Raw genomic sequence first — 16196 nt, forward strand, 5'->3', positions numbered from 1 at the left:
TGTGTTCTTCTATCACGGTTTGGTTTGGGGCCGCCACAAAAAAGGACAAAATCCGACTTCAACGGACAGTTAGGACGGCGGAAAAAATCGTTGGCACCGCCCTACCCACTCTTGAGGACTTGCACACTGCAATAATCAAGACAAGGGCACGGAAAATCCTCCTGGATCCCCCGCACCCTGCCCACCACCTTTTCCAGCTACTCCCCTCAGGCAGACGCTACAGATCCATGCGCACCAAATCCAGTAGACACTTAAACAGCTTCTTCCCTCTAGCCATTAACTCCTTAAACAGTCACTGACGTAGTCACTCTTCTTGTACTACAAATACTGCTACTGGTTACTCTAAAATGGTTCAATGATTTGTTGTTTACGATGATACTAATGCAGCGTGTTATACCGGAGACAAATTCCTTGTGTGTTCTACATACTTGGCCAATAAAGATGATTCTGATTCTGATGATTCTGATTCTGATTCTGATTCTGATTTGCTGTTGTGTGTACGGGTGTCGGAATCGGAATACAAAAGAGGCCTTTTTTTTTTGCAATTCCAAGTCATTTCAAAAAACGCCAGGCTGTGGCCGCCAGCTATTAAATGCAGACATAATTAAGGATCAATTATTTCATATCTGGTAAGTTATTGTCTCCATTTGATTTAACTGAGCCTCTATGTCTCCAAATGTTGAGTAAAGAGTCAAGAATTGCGGAATACTGGCAAGGTTTTTGCTACTCGTGCTAGCTAGTAACTCGTAGCTAACTCATTCATTGTGACGAGCTTCGGTGAACGCGAGCCCCACGTAACTCAGGCTCTTAATTCTTTAGCATGATTGTGTGTCATGTTTACCTTAGCCGCCGAATCAGACCATTGCCCCGGCACAAAAATGACGATGTGCCCGTTTTTACGGCTAGCATAGAATACTTTATTTTGTGAGGCGTAACACGATCCAAACACATTCAACTGGCACAAAAACAAAGCTGTGCCCGTTTTATTTTTTTGTTTTGTTTTGCTGAACTCTTGGGCGCCAGTCTCCCAAATTAGGGCCCTAGAAGTCAACGCCAACATTATTGCAATTTTTTCTGTTCATCTGGCGGGGGGGTTCTCCTTATATTTTAATATTCCTTCATGTTGATGCATACTTGTTTAAAATTCATCATATTTTAAAGAAAATATTGTGTGCGTTTGCGTGAGTTGGTATGGCACTGGATGCCAGTCAAGCGAGGCCCGCCGCTGATTGCGAGGCAGACGTGCTCAGCACACGCTGCAACATTTTGCCCCCATGCTGACGGCATCATATAAAAATGCAACACAAATTGATTTCAGGTTTAAAGAAAAAACAATGTTATATTGGAAAAAAATTCAAGCCATCCTATTTGTACTCACAAAAGACAATGGGAGAAAACTCATTTGTCATTAATTAAAAACAGCCTGTTATAAACAATGCAATGCCTACCGCCCCCGACACAGCACATCTCAAACGAAAACAAAACAGGAAATGGTAAGTTGCTGCAACACAGTGCAAAATAAGCCATTTGATCATGAATTTACAGTAACAGGACAAACTACAATGTGCTCGAGTACACCCGCATGGAAACCGACCTCCTGCAAATTTGCAAATCATGTTACCAAACACGGATCAAAGTCATTTTTGACATTCAACAAGTGACAAAGAAACACAGAACCTGCAGCGTTTAAATACAAAGGTAAATAATTTGGGTCCGAGTCTCTATTTTTCCTCTTTGTTTGTTTTACAACTTGGTCTGTGTGGATTCTTCCTCCTCATCTGAGCTGGAATCGGACCACTTTTCTTCATTGCGGCGCTCAACTCTGTCCTTTCCGTCCATGTTCTTGCGCTTCTCGTTGGACTCCATCTCTCGGAAGTGAGCTTCGATCTTGCTCGGGTCGGTGTATGTGTAGAAATAGGCCATGATGGCAAAGCTGATGCACACCCCCACCAGCAAAGACGCAAAGAGAATGTACTCGGCCCACTGAGGAATACAATTATCACGATGATCAGTATTATAGTTATCGTCACAATTATTTCTCTTTCGTCGTTTACTTTCGAAAAGCACCCACCTGATCTTCAAGTGTCGCTGCCTCGGCAACAATGAGCACGATGATATTTCCGACAGCAACTGTTAACAGCCAACCGGCCTGCAGGACTGATTTCATGTTGCTGGGTGCCTGGGAAGAAGTTACAGTTTGGACATGCACTAACTTATTGGAACAATAAAGATACAGTGGTATCTCTACTTACGAACGTCTCTTCATACGACATTTTCAAGTTACGAAACGTCTCAACAGGAAAATATTGCCTCTTGTTACGAAAGAAATTTCAAGATACGAAAGGTAAAAATACAGTCTGGGCTGCTACTCGCAGCTCCGAGTTTCCTGAACGCAACATACTTATAGCTGCTCTGCCATTGGCTATTACCGAGCATCTTCCTGGAATCCCATTGGCTAAGAGGAACCTCTACCTTACGTGTTGTTGTGTGTAGCTCGATAGATATGTGTCGATGCAGCGTCCCCGTCATTCACCCTTCGGGCCATGAGGCGCTCCGATAATTTTACGTATCGTGCAATAATCTAATTCTAACACAATTTTGTTACATATTTTGGTTTCTTTTTTGCTTCATAAAACATTTATTCAGATTTTTTTGGGGGGACGGGGGCTTGGAACGGATTAGGGCATTTACATGGAAAACACGTCTCTACTTACAAAATTTTGTAGTTAAGAAATTTCTTCCAGAACACATTAATTTCGTAAGTAGAGGTACCACTGTACACAATCACCAATCCGTATAAAAGGTTGATTTAAAAAAAAAAAGTATATACTGCATATATATATATATATATATATATATATATACAGTATATATATATATATGTAATATAAATTACATGAGTACATTGTGAAACACTTCAATAAAATACAACCGAATTCAGTTTTGCTCCCGCTGCCGTATTTTTTTTAAGCTAGCGTACGTTTTACCGATAATGCGTCTGTTTGAGAGTGCTCTATAAATACAGTTGAGTTGAGTTGTGCATGTTTAATACAGAATCAGCACTCGTAACAAACACCACGCCTTTTAATACGGTGCGCCATAAAATGCGGCATTTAAAATCCAAAAGAATTGGAGATTGCCCGCTGTCGAATGCGTGCAAAGAATACCTGCGAGTAGGAGAATTCCAGGCCCGTCACAGAAAAGACCACTTCTCCTGCCGTGATGAGGAAGTACTGAGGTACCTGCCAGGCCATGTGGACCGAGTTTGGTCGGATGTCATTGACTTGACGGATATCCAGGTGACACTGGAGGAAACCGACAAATCACTATGATTGCACAGCCTCGGTGGAGAAGGGAGCGCTCCCGAGCGCACACGTGTCAGTAAACGTCTTCTTACATTTGGTCCAAATGTGAAAGTGGGCGGGATGACCAAGGTGTAAGAGCTGCCGAAGCCAAGTTGCTGGTTGTAGATGCACTGGCCTCCTGTGTTGTTCTCGATCAGGAACTGTGCACTGAATGTGTCAAGAATGCAAGAGTCAGAGCGTTTCTTGGTGGTGCTTATGAGCAGAAAAGAACGGAAGATAAAACTCGTCACGTACTTCCCGTGCGGTACTGCCAAATACTTTGACATGTTGAAAGCACCCACACCATTGAAGTCCAGATTACCAATTGTTATGTTCAAAGTCGAGCCGAGGCCGTTGAAAAATCTGCAGGAGAACAAATTAGTTACAACAAGACGATTACCGTATTTTCTGCACGATAAGGCACAATTAAAAACCTTAGATTTTCCCAAAAGCCGACAGTGCGCCCTATAATCCGAAGCGCCTTATATAGGATGTTAGTTACAGTCTCTTTATAGTCCCCCCATTGAGTTGTTCCCCTGTTAGCGTTCCTATGCCATCGAGTGGTGATTATTAGCAGGAACCAATTGTAACCTAAAAGGGTTTTGCCCGACAATAACTGGCATGTGCAGTCGCCAACGCACACTGCTACTTTGCGAGCTCTGTGCCGCAATTATGAAACGAAGACAACACTAAAAGGAAAGTTAACTATTGACTTAACGAAGGAAGAAGGAGACAAGCAAGACTTCTGAGGATATTTAGCCCTTTGCGGATGTGAGCCCATGAGGTTGGTGTGCCTTTTTGTTGAATCAGTTGTCTGCATAACTTTTGTCTTTCATTCATTGTTCTGTAATGCCATTTTTATGTTTCATGTCCATGTTTGTGACCAGTTCTCATGGTTTTGTTCCAGTTGCAGCGGTTCTGAAGGCTCTATATCAATAAAGCTGCATTGTATTGTATTCCCTTTAGCGTCGCTCTATCTAGTGGCTGCGTAGCGCAACTGCAGCCACTATTGTAGCTTCTATTCTATGCGCCCTATATAGGAAAACAGTTTTAAAATAGGCCATTCATTGAAGGTGCGCCTTAAAATCCGAAGTGCCTTATAGTGTATAAAAATACGGAATATTAATACTTCTAAATTGAAATGTTGAACTTACCTTATTGCATTGGCACCCTGTTCTGGCTTGGCTGTGATGTCATCAAACTGTAGTGGGAGAATTTTCAAGTTTGAGTTTCAAGTTCTAGATATGCTTCCTTGACCTCATCTGCTAGCCTTCCTTACCCCTACTGGTCTGGGCAAAGGCCCATCCTGAAGGATCACCAGAGTATTCCGAGACGCGTCACTCAAAGTGATGGGATAAACTGCGTCGGGGCCCAGTTCCAGAGAAAATGAGTCATCGAATGTCAGGTAGTCATTGTTGGCCTGTTGAAAGAAAATGAATCGGTCGGTCAGGTGACTCGCATTGAGTGGATCGTGTCGTCCGGGCTGCTGAATTACCGTGAAAGCATCCAACTTAAATGAGTGCGACCCAGCCGTGATGTCTAATGGCTTGTCGAGCATGTTGAGAACCTTCACTTGGCTCTGCGTGCTTAACGGAAAGGTGGGCAGGGTTTGCTGAAAGGAGAGTCAAACGAGGTGTGAAAAACGTCACAGCCTTCCTGTGTGTGCGAGCGAGTCACACTCACATCAATCTGGAGCTGAACCAGGCCTGCGGCAACAAACGCCAGAGCGGCGAGGAACATCCCCGTGGTCATCCTCTTCAACGGGCTGCAATACAGCATGCGTGCGCAAATGAATTGCATCCACTTTTCCTGTTCGTGGCCAACTGTTAATCAACTCGTGGGCCTACTTTGACACCATTTTTTTTGTGTCGTTGAGGTTTAAGAGTCACTGAGTTGATTTTAGTCCCTCTGCAAATATAAGGGGGCCCGCGGTTTATGAGAGTACCGCTACACAACGTTTCGAGGTTACAAATTGTGCACAGTGAACTGTGCTGCATTCAGATTAATATTGACTGTCAAAATAACTTTGCTACAGCCGTAGCGTCGATTAGTGACGGACAATTTTGGGCTACGTTATCGCTGTCTGAAAGGAATTCCTCTGTTCACCAAGGACCCCTCGGAGACTGCATTTGTCATCAAGGGGGACAGGAAAAAAGTGGAAGCCGTATGGCATCGGACATGACCGACTGCAACACTCACCTGAAGTTCAACTTGCACTTGGAGATGAGCGGGTAGACCAGACTATCCACAATCGGCACCAGAATCAGGATCAAGATGGGGTTGACCGTCTGGCGGGAAGCGATGTGACTTGCTCAGTTGGTCCCAAAAGATCCCGACCGTGATTATTTACAGAAGAGCTCACCTGCATCTGGTCGGGCTGGATTATGAGGATTCCCTGTTGAAAACAGAAGCGATTGTCAGCGTCGGTTTCTGGGAACTTTGCAGCAGGGATTCTGATCACTCACGACTTACAAAGTCACCGTCCATGGTCGTCGCCTGGAGGGTCCATCTTGATCCCTGTGGAGGAGACACAACTTTTCTTAAGGCAAAACTGCATTGGCTATGTTTGCTCCCTTAATACACGAAGAAAGAGAAGAAGATCATGAGGTGGGTTCGGTGGGCATTGGCGACTCACCTGCTGGTCAAAGAGAGCCCAGAACATTGGCAGGGGGATGTAGAGGAAGAGCACCTTGACCACCATCTTCACCTGGGCAATCAAAAGTTTCTACAACAACAAGCGGGAGAAATAATGTTATTCTTGCATGTCATGATATTAAAAAAAAAAAAAAAAAAAACAAGTCCGTGATAAACATTTTACAGTGAGCGCGATCATCGCCGCAGAAGCCCAAGCATGAATTAGTCAACCTGTTCGAGTCAGCTGATTTATTTTTTCCATCCAGTCAGATGGTAAATGGGCTCTTGAGTACAGTGCAGTGGTGCCTTGAGATGAGATTTCGATTCATTTCGTGAACATGCTCCTTAGAACTCATAAAATTTGTATCTCAAATCATCTTTGGCCACAGAAATGAACGTATAATTCCATTTATTTGCTGTTCCGTAATGATGGGAAAACGAAGCTTCATGAGGCACCTGTGATGATACTTTTTGACACCTTTAGATGGTGCTCTTGGTTTAAATATAAAGGTTAGTGCAATGGAAATGTCTTAAAATTCCACTGCATCTTTGAACCAAGATTGCCCTCTAGAGGACTCAAAAACTTACACAAGTGCTTCACGAAGCTTCACTTGTCCACCACCACTGTTCCGGCCTCCCCCAAAAAATTGCCAACAAAAACTGGTGAAAACATGTTTTTTTAAATAAATAAAAGATAGTAATCAATCAATAATGCTGTGCTTTATAAAAACATACAGTCATGACATCATCAAAATAAAAGAATTCAATAACTAACCAATAAAGAATGTCCCTCACTAGGTTTGTGGGTGAGCTGGAGCCTATCCCAGCTGACTTTTGGCGAGAGGTGGAGTCCCCCCACAACTTGTCATCACCCAAACACAGGGCACACGTAGACAGTTGTGAGTGTTCAATTCACCTACAGACTTACGGATATACATTTCTTCCGTAGGATGAAATGATACAAATTGGTCTTTGCCGAGGATAAAGACTATATACCTGTGGGTATCGTCTATTGCTTGTCTCCATATGTTGCTCCACAGTTTGCGTTCAAATATCAGCGGCTCGAGGGTTACGACACCGAAGACAGTGACGCTAACTTTTGTTAGCATCAAGCCAAGCAGACTTTGCAAAGGCGAAGCTGTTTATTTGGGAGTGACATTAAAAAGCGTGAAAGCCTCTTTTTGGGGGGAAAATTGCTCATTATCTGCCAAACTGCTGCTTTTGCATCATATCAAGATTATAAAGAGATTGCTACAATACATTTCCCCAGGAAAATAAAAAAATAAAAGCATGACTTGTAGTTTTTTGGGATAATGCAAGTTGGAACAACTTTAAAATATAATTTTTTTTTTTTAATGGACAACATTAGCACAGCACCACTTTCCGAGGATGAGCAGATCAGAGAATGGATGGAGGATTATCTTGACTTGGCTTTCAGAGACAATTTTGTCACAGTTTTGTGATTTCAGGTGTTTTGCGCGTGAATATTCTGAACTTACGTCATATCTTTCTTCAGCCCAGTCCATCCAGTGCTCTCTTTTCGGGTATGCCGGATGACGATGCCTGAAGCGGTTGCTGATTGCAAACTGCAGCAGAGGAAAACAATTACATGTCCATTTCAGATGAGATACATTTTTTTTTTTTCGTTGAACCACAGAAGTCAAAAGTGATGGCTGTAGGTGCACGTACCCCGATGCATTTGCAGACTTTCACCATGATGTTTCCCTGAGGAGCAGTCTTGTTGTACATTTGACTTCCCACAATGAACACAACTGCATATAGACACACACACACACACACACACAGAAATAAAAGAAACAAAAGAATTGGCGCCGAGTTACGCCTGAAAAGGTTTTACACAAAGTTTTTCTCCTATTGTGTCGGAAATTGTTCTACGGGTTCAACAAGGTCGAATGAAATATTTGCAGTTTGGAGGAGAAAATAAGTTGGAAATTGTCAGGTTGCCTTAACGCGGTTGGTAAACTAACTCAAGCAGAGCAAACGGGCGGGATTCTTACTCAGAGCGACCACCATGAGGGCTGCGGGGACACCAAAAGCCAGCGGGTAACATTTCTGCTGACTGTGGATCCCACACTCCTGGGCTGGAAGGCAACACACGCACCAAACACATGATTGCAGCTCGTCCTTCATTTGAACACGTCCTTTTTGATGCGGATGTCGAGGCATATACCTCTGAGGATGGGGGTGATGACGGTGGACAGCAGACTGCCTGCGTTGATGGACAGGTAGAAAATGGAAAAAAAAGTGCTCCTCTGCTTCTCCTATCGGAGACGAGATGTCGAAAAAATATGTCAAGAAGCCTTCTTATGCAACCCGCAGTAATCTTTGTACTTGGCCTTGGACAATGCTCTTGGGTGAAAATTGCTGAGAAGCATCAGATAAGTGTGTTCAGCAGATAATAGTCATACCTTGCCTTGGTCAAAACATGTGTACACGGCAGGAAATCTGTCATAGTTATGGTAACACGTGGCTGACTATTATTTTGCACTTGTTATCATTCGCGCTGCCTCATCTGAGGCCCCACTTCCAGAATGAAGAAAAACAGCCACGATGCAAAGGCCCCGTGCTTCACAGCAGGCACGTTGTTCTTTTTTGGTGATGAGCAGGCTTGTGTTTGTGCCAAATCTACATTTTTTGGAACAATGGCCAAAAATGTCAACCTTGGTTTTATCAGACCTGTAATAGGGTTCCCGCCGGTCCTTAAAGTTCATAAAAATCCATTTTATAAAAAGTAAAATTATGTTCTTAATTTTCAGGGAAAGCTTCTAAAATCAATAAAAATCCTTAAAAATATTTTTTTATTCGAAAATAAATGGACGTTTTATATTTTCTACATTTAAATTTTTCTTAGTGTATTTTATTTGAGAATGAATTCAAGTTTTACAATATATCAAATAAAGGGTTAGCTGATTGCCCCTAAAAATCAAGATTGGATTGGATAAACTTTATTGTCAAATGTACTGCATGTGTAACATACAGCACAGATGAAATTTCTTCCCTCTCAACATAAATCAAGAGGAGCCGCTGCGGGTGTCTGCGCCAAAAAGTTAACAAAAAAATTACAAAATAATACAAATACAAAAAAAATACAAATACAAAAAGATGTGCCCTTCCTTTGGCAGCAATGATTTGAACACCAGCTCAATGATATGTGGCTTTCTGTTCAGCCCGCGTATTGCCGAGCAGGCAATAAATCCACCGTGAATGGAGAAAAAGTCCTTAAAAATGGCTAAATTCGCCCTCAAAAGTCCTTAAAAGATCCATAAATAAAAAGCAAGTGGAAGAGTGGGAACCCTGTGTAACACATTTTCCCATTTGCGCTCGGGGGATTTCAAGTGTGGTTTTGCAAAATGTTGATCATTGACTTTTTTTTTAAATAAATGCCTATAAAATACATTAATTTACTTGATACAAAATAAGATAAAATTTCCTAAGCTAGCTTTACCTGAATTAATTGATTGGTTTCAACATGTTAAATGGTTGAGTGGTGAAGAGTCACGTCAAAGGCACCCTTGCATCCTTTGACTTTATGTAGAAAACCAATCACGTGTTCCAGCCTACCTGATGGTCTTCAAACTGGTCTCCACCAAAGGCCGCAACACAAGGTTTGATGCCTCCTGTTCCCAGGGCGATAAGAAGCAAACCCACCATGGACAGAGCTCTGCGGGAAGAAGGCTGCCAGTCAAGTTTCACAACTCGCGCAAGCTCGGCGCCTGAGCGCTTACACGTGGAAAACCATGTTGTCCGGGGTTCCGTCACGGTCGTTGTCTGTGATGTCATGAATGGCGCTGACTGCTAAGACCACCTGCCCCAAAGCGTACACAATGGACAGGTAAACGATAGTCCTGCACGGAGGGGAAAGAGCGAAGACGTTGATGGACGCGTGTGCTCCGACTGCGATCGGACAAAGTGAGTCGGTGCCGCGAGACCCACTTGAACTTGCCCAGCCAAGAGTCGGCCACGATGGCACCCAGGATCGGGGTCAGGTAGCAGAGGGCAACAAAGGTATGGTAGATGGTGGTGGCAAAATCATCGTCCCATCGCAGGAAGTACTTAAAGTAAAGCACCAGCACAGCTGCGAGGGAAAGGAGAGAAGGTTCAAAATGACGAGTCAGATCCGCAATTCGCAAGCTGCCGTCTGATCGTTCCTTGGACGGTGACGTTTGACTCAAATTAAGATTCATTCTCTGCGAGCAAGGGCACTCACCTCGCATGCCATAGTAGGAGAAGCGCTCGCAGAACTCGTTGACCACAATAAAAAAGATGCTAATTGGGTAGCCGCACACCAAAGCCTGGAAGACATTTTTATTCCTATTAGTCATTTGTACGGATGGTATACAAAACAAGTACTTGTTTGTCCTGTTGAGTAGAACAGATGAAGAATGTGCATTACCGGTCTGCATATTTTCACAATGTATCTTTTGTACATTTGGGGAAAAAAAAATACACACGGTACTTACACTTTTTGACTTGGGCTTGCCCAGTTCATCTTTTCCTGTCGACAATCATAATAAAGGTGGAAAAAACAGTTTTCAAGCAAAACATCAATGAGGATATTAATGGTACTCATTTAAAAACACTGATGATACACCTATGAGTATACATTTGAATTATTCATTGACTTACGAGGCGACCATCTAAATCAGACTCACCTGCCATGGCTGAATGTGTCCGCTGAGATCGTTTAGCCCGTCGCTGCTCAAGACCCTTAATAAGTCAAGTCTCAACTGGAATCGAGCAAGGTGAGCTTTTATAACCTCCCATCTGCCGATGCCCGGTACGCGAGTCACAGACTGAAAATGCACGTGGATGAGCCGTGTATGCTCGTTATCAAGGCTAAATGTGCAGATAAGGTCGGTTATATACTGGCCGATCATTCACAGTATAATTGTGCAAGGGCGTCATGTCTGCATATGTGGAAGCGTGCGCGGTCAATCAAATGGCGAGGAAGGGACTTTTACGATGACAAAGCAACATCATTTGGATTGTGAATGTCAGACGTAGAGTTTGTGGAAAGACAACGGGGATGCCGGTGCCCCGATGAAAGAATCCTTGAAAAAGAGCGGCAGCCGGACGCCAAGCCTTGCCCGGATGACCAAGCTTTTCATTCTCTCAAAAAGATACGCCGTGAAGAAAACTTATTTGTAGCTGTGATTTTTTTTGGGGGGGGGGGGGGGGGGGTCGTGACGCACAATTTCGTGAAATCAAGTTTCACCTTTGGGCTCAGACCAATTTAGTCTGCATTCATGCAGACCTGACAGTCTTCACTCTCTCAGTCATCAACAAGAGCGAAGGAGGCTTGCATTCTTCCAACTGGGGCAAAATCGTAACCCCGATCTGGAGAGGGCACCTCACCCTTTTTTAACTCGGGACCATAGTCTCCGATTTGGGAGGTGTTGATTGTCCGAGCCATCTGCTTCACACTCGGCTGTGAAGCGCTCCAATGAGAGTTGGAGTCGGGGCGCTAACGGTTGATCGCGGAAGGTTGCTTGGCTTGAAAAGGAGATCTTCGAGTGGGAACCCTTGGTCTCGATAAAAAGATAGCATGTAAATGGGGATTCAAACGAGAGAAGAGATCCTCTGGGTCTGGGACGGGAAGCGGGGGATTCTGGGGTCATGATGGGAAATGTATTTTTCGTAAACATCAAGAGGTAAAGGTCAAAAGAATCAGGCGCACAATTTCAGTATCACTGTCCCACCTGGACTGGATTTTTGCTTATTTTCAGTATGCTCTCATTATTAGGTCCACCGGTGGCTTGCCAGTCCTCGTGCATCTGCTCCTATTAAAGCCTTCAAATGAATTGAATCGTATTCACTTGAAAAACACTTTATTGGAAAATGCATTTTTCCCCCCCACATCATTTCACATATCATTAAAACTAAAGATATGTACATATGCCAAACATTTCTTGTTTGTCTGACACATATTATAAACGACATCATCAGCTCGATAGAAACTAACCTGCCCATGACAAGCTGCCACACTCAAAAAAAGTTCAATACGCAAAACAGGATATAGCGGCAGCTTGAGATACAAGTTTAATTTGTTCCGTGACCACATTGTACCTTAAAACGTTGACTGTTTTTTTTCTTTTCCTTTTTACAATTTTTGCTTGCTTTCACTTTGTCAATTTATTGATGTATTGTGTTTTATATGTTCAATAAAATAAACAAACAAACAAACAAAACACCAGTGCGATATGCTTTTGATCAGAAAAATAGCACGCTCTAATATTGTACCTTCAGTCCAGAATAAATTGTTTTGCGCCTGCTGCTGTGCCCACCTGGGGGCAGTGTAATACAGACATACGGATATAAGGGGAGACCGTCAAGAAGTAAATCGAGATAATATTAGTCGCAGAGGATAAAGAATATATGACTTTAAGTTAGTTTTATAATTGGTCTACTCGTTGCTCGCAAGTCAAAGCAAAAAAAAAAAAGCAGAAAAATGGATTCGATTTAAAAAAAAGAAAGAAAAAAGAAAAAAAGTCATTCGTATCTCAAGGCCTCACTGTATTTGTGTAGCTTGTGATCATTTCCTCAGCATTCGTCGAACACCGAGTAATAATTCTTTGAGGCTGGAAAAAGGCTGCAGTTGTTCCGTGCCAGACAGAGACAGCTCGGATATATACGCGAGATGAATACAGGCAAGAGGCTTCTGAAATGTGCGCTGTACACGATGATCTAGAATGAATGACACGAGGCTAAACTCTATGGCGGGCAGATGAAAGTTTCAAAACGCGAATGTCAATACCCATTCACTGCTGTCTCCAAGGGAAACAAGACAAGCAGCGACTGATCACAGCAGGCGAGTGCAATGGATAGAAATAAGAGCGGATGCTGGCTGAATGCGCCGGCCACTTGTTTAGCGACGTGAGTGGAGAGGTGGCCGAATGGCAACTGACAAAGATGTCAAAACCTTGGAGTTGAATGTGAAAAGATCCATGTTAGAATGTGGGAGCATTGTTGGGTGTGCCACTAATGGCATTGAAGATGCCCATTGAGTCGGACAAAGAGCCGCTGATGCCATCATTCACGGGGTTGATCTGGAAGAAATATTCAAGAGGAGGAAATGAGTTGGTTTATTTTTTTCAAGATGACTTCTATAGTTTCATTCGTTCCATGACCACACTGGTGCTGTTTTGGAGAATACAAGACTGGACACCAATATGGGAACACCAGATATTTGCTTAGTTTCCCGAAACATCAATGCCTCGAAATGGGCCGTCAGGAGATGCACTTTAACCATCGACCTTTTTTCAGTTGGCACAGACCGGCGAATCGTATGGCATTTTTCTGGATATGTTTGTCATGTGGACTTGAGAAGCACAAGAAGGTAAACTATTTAAGGAAAACATATGAGACAACAGGGGCGGCCCGGTAGTCCAGTGGTTAGCACGTCGGCTTCACAGTGCAAAGGTACCGGGTTCGATTCCAGCTCCGGCCTCCCTGTGTGGAGTTTGCATGTTCTCCCCGGGCCTGCGTGGGTTTTCTCCGGGTGCTCCGGTTTCCTCCCACATTCCAAAAACATGCATGGCAGGCTGATTGGACGCTCTAAATTGTCCCTAGGTGTGAGTGTGGGCGTGAATGGTTGTTCGTCTCTGTGTGCCCTGCGATTGGCTGGCAACTGATTCAGGGTGTCCCCCGCCTACTGCCCGGAGGCGGCTGGGATAGGCTCCAGCTCCCCCCGCGACCCTAGTGAGGATCAAGCGGTTCGGAAAATGGATGGATGAGACAACAAACAATGGAGCAGTCGAGGCTCGGGAGGTCGAGCGGGTCATCCAGTGACTGCCGGCGCCGCTGTTCGAACCTCGTTCTGTCCGCGGTTACACATCTTAGTGTACGGCCACCAGAGTTTGAGTGTGGCTCAGAAAAGCGGCAAAACCGAAATATGATGCATTATTATTATTATTATTATTGACTCATTCAGTACCAGCCAATTCTGGACCAAGTCTGAAAAGACGTTCAAAAACGTCTTTGGGAGTGAATGAGTTAAGATAAGATAAACTTTATTTGTCCCACACTGGGGAAATTTGCAGTTGCAGCAGCAAAATTGGGGGTGAGGGGGGAAGAAAAAAACAAAGTGTTTCGTTGCACAAAATAAATGTTTCAGAAAAGAACTCTACACAGTTCAATATAAGTGCAATATAAAATATAGCATTAGCAATATATTTGTAGAATAAATTAGCAATAGCATAGAAAACACAGCATAAGGTGGCTGTGCTATTTACAATGGTTACAGGTATTCACTACAGGTTTTTATTATTACCAAACAGGTTTATTTTCCAAACTGGTGTGTACTCTAGAAATACAACCACGCAGTTACCCTACTGTCATGTACTGTATATGATTTCAAAATACTGTGCGTACCGTGAAAATAAATAACAGTCGGTGCATTGTAAAATAAGACAAAATTACTGGCATCCCTGCGGCCAGTAATCGCCTGTTATTCTACCGACAGATTCTTGACGCTGTGCACTTCCTGTACTTCTTTGTTTTATGTTCACTTGGGTCGCTTGCACCGCGAGGCATCACAGTGCGGCATTGAGCATATTGACGTGAAGATCCAGCCCTACGCTGATGCGGAATAATTTTCAGGCAGTATCTATTGCGCTGTAAATAAATTAAAAGAACATGGCGTGGCATCACGTTATCGAAATGACTTTCCCCCGCCATTAGCATCCCGATTACCTGCTCGTGCATGATGTTTGACAGCTCCCGAGTCAGATCGCGGTAGTTGGCCTTCATTTCATCATGATACTCCTGCTGATCCTCTTTAATCAAGCGCTCGTTTACAGCAAGTGCCTGGCCGCAGGCCTCCGCGAAATGCCTGCCAAAGCACAGCCTCCGTTTTTAGTGCCGCAGTAAATCTATTCACAATGAAAAGACATAAAAGAAGGTCACGGCATATGGGAATGACGCCGCTTCTGTACTCACCTGAAGACCTCTTTGAGTTGCTTGACCTTATTGTCCGGGTATTTCTTGGCACTGGTGTCATCTAAGAAGGCTCTGGCATAAGCGAGAGGACCGGCGTTGACCTGGGGATGACGATTTGTTGATCAGCACATGACAATCATTTTTATGACTAAATTTCTGCTGATGATGTCAAGATATATTGACATCCCCCACACACCCCACAAGCACGCTTAGTCTTAGAAACGATGTTCTTTAACCCCTGCATACAGTTTGGGTCAAATTTGACCCATTTTGAGCCATATTATTTTTCACCCTGAAATTAGATGACGTTTCCAAAAGTGACCCAAAATAAATATATATTTTTTAAAAAAATAACTCCAGTGAAGTTGACACGTACTGTAAAAATATAAATAAAAACAGAATACAATGATTTGTAAATCATGTTCAACCTCTACTTAATTGAAATCACTACAAAGATACGAAAAGCGCTTTCAAATAAAATGTATTATAATAATTATTATTTCATGTTCAAACTGATAAATTTGTTGATGGTAAATAATCATTAACTCAATTTTATGACTGCAACACGTTCCAAACAAGCTGGGATAGGGTCACGTTTACCAGCTTGTTACATCACCCGTTCTTTTAACAACACTCAATAAATGTTTGTGAGCTGTGGACACTAATTGTTGGAAGCTTTGCAGGTGAAATCCTTTCCCATTCTTGCTTGATGGACAGCTTCATTGTTGTATTTCATGCTTCATAATGCGCCGCGTATATTCAATGGAAGGCAGGTCTGGACTGCAGGCAGGCCATTCAAGTACCCGCACTCTTCTACTGTGAAGCCACACTGTTGTAAAACGTGCCGGATGTGCTTTGGCATTTTTTTTGCTGAAATAAGCAAGGGTGTTCATGAAAAAGACGTTGCTTGGACGGCAGCATGTTTCTTCAAAACCTGTATGCACCTTCTGGCATGAATGAACAGCCCTGTACCATCAAGATGTTGACTTTTGAACTTTGCGTCCGTCACAGTCTGGATGGTTCTTTTGCTCTTTGGACATGACGTCCACAGTTTCCACATGCAATTTGAAATGTGGACTCGTCAGACCACAGAACACATTTCTCACTTTGCATCAGTCCATCTTAGATGAGCTCGGGCCGAGAGAAGCTGGCAGCGTTTCTGGGTGTTGTTGATGAATGGCTTTTGCTTTGCAAAGTGGGTTTTAAGTTGCACCTTAGGGATGCAGCGCCAAACTGCATCTACTGACATTGGTTTTCTGA

At 43.3% G+C, this 16196-nt stretch overlaps 2 protein-coding genes across 5 annotated transcripts in view; both read right to left on the reverse strand.

The window, feature by feature from the left end:
* Positions 1-1743: 1743 nt before the first annotated feature.
* Positions 1744-10321, reverse strand: slc15a1b (solute carrier family 15 member 1b). Of its 2 annotated transcripts, none has more exons than XM_086111169.1 (21): positions 10207-10321; positions 9933-10074; positions 9725-9844; positions 9561-9660; positions 8170-8260; positions 7997-8080; positions 7668-7750; positions 7478-7564; positions 5980-6069; positions 5817-5861; positions 5707-5739; positions 5544-5632; positions 5028-5109; positions 4840-4956; positions 4630-4764; positions 4499-4545; positions 3600-3707; positions 3398-3512; positions 3168-3305; positions 2072-2179; positions 1744-1983 (listed from the first exon to the last, which is right to left on the reverse strand). In XM_086111169.1, the coding sequence occupies exons 1-21, from the start codon at positions 10319-10321 to the stop codon at positions 1744-1746; spliced, it is 2169 nt and encodes a 722-aa protein (XP_085967295.1). The 2 variants fall into 2 exon arrangements, with proteins under 2 accessions (XP_085967295.1, XP_085967286.1); XM_086111160.1 differs by having other exon boundaries at positions 4624-4764.
* Positions 10322-11810: 1489 nt separating this feature from the next.
* The window catches only part of LOC147210472 (dedicator of cytokinesis protein 9-like), a 35812-nt gene continuing 31426 nt past the window's right edge, over positions 11811-16196 (reverse strand). For 2 of the 3 annotated variants that reach the window (XM_086111146.1, XM_086111138.1), the window contains 3 exons: positions 14937-15037; positions 14691-14829; positions 11811-13045 (listed from right to left, as the gene is read on the reverse strand). In XM_086111146.1, the coding sequence (XP_085967272.1) occupies positions 12947-13045; positions 14691-14829; positions 14937-15037 (339 nt within the window). In that variant the 3' untranslated portion in view covers positions 11811-12946. Of the gene's footprint in view, positions 13046-14690; positions 14870-14936; positions 15038-16196 lie in introns of all 3 variants that reach the window. The other variant, XR_015100913.1, reaches the window with a different exon arrangement.

This window comes from Hippocampus guttulatus, chromosome 1, assembly GCF_054856545.1.
Source record: "Hippocampus guttulatus isolate MCC_2025c chromosome 1, RoL_Hgut_1.0, whole genome shotgun sequence".
Taxonomy (NCBI): Eukaryota; Metazoa; Chordata; class Actinopteri; order Syngnathiformes; family Syngnathidae; genus Hippocampus; species Hippocampus guttulatus.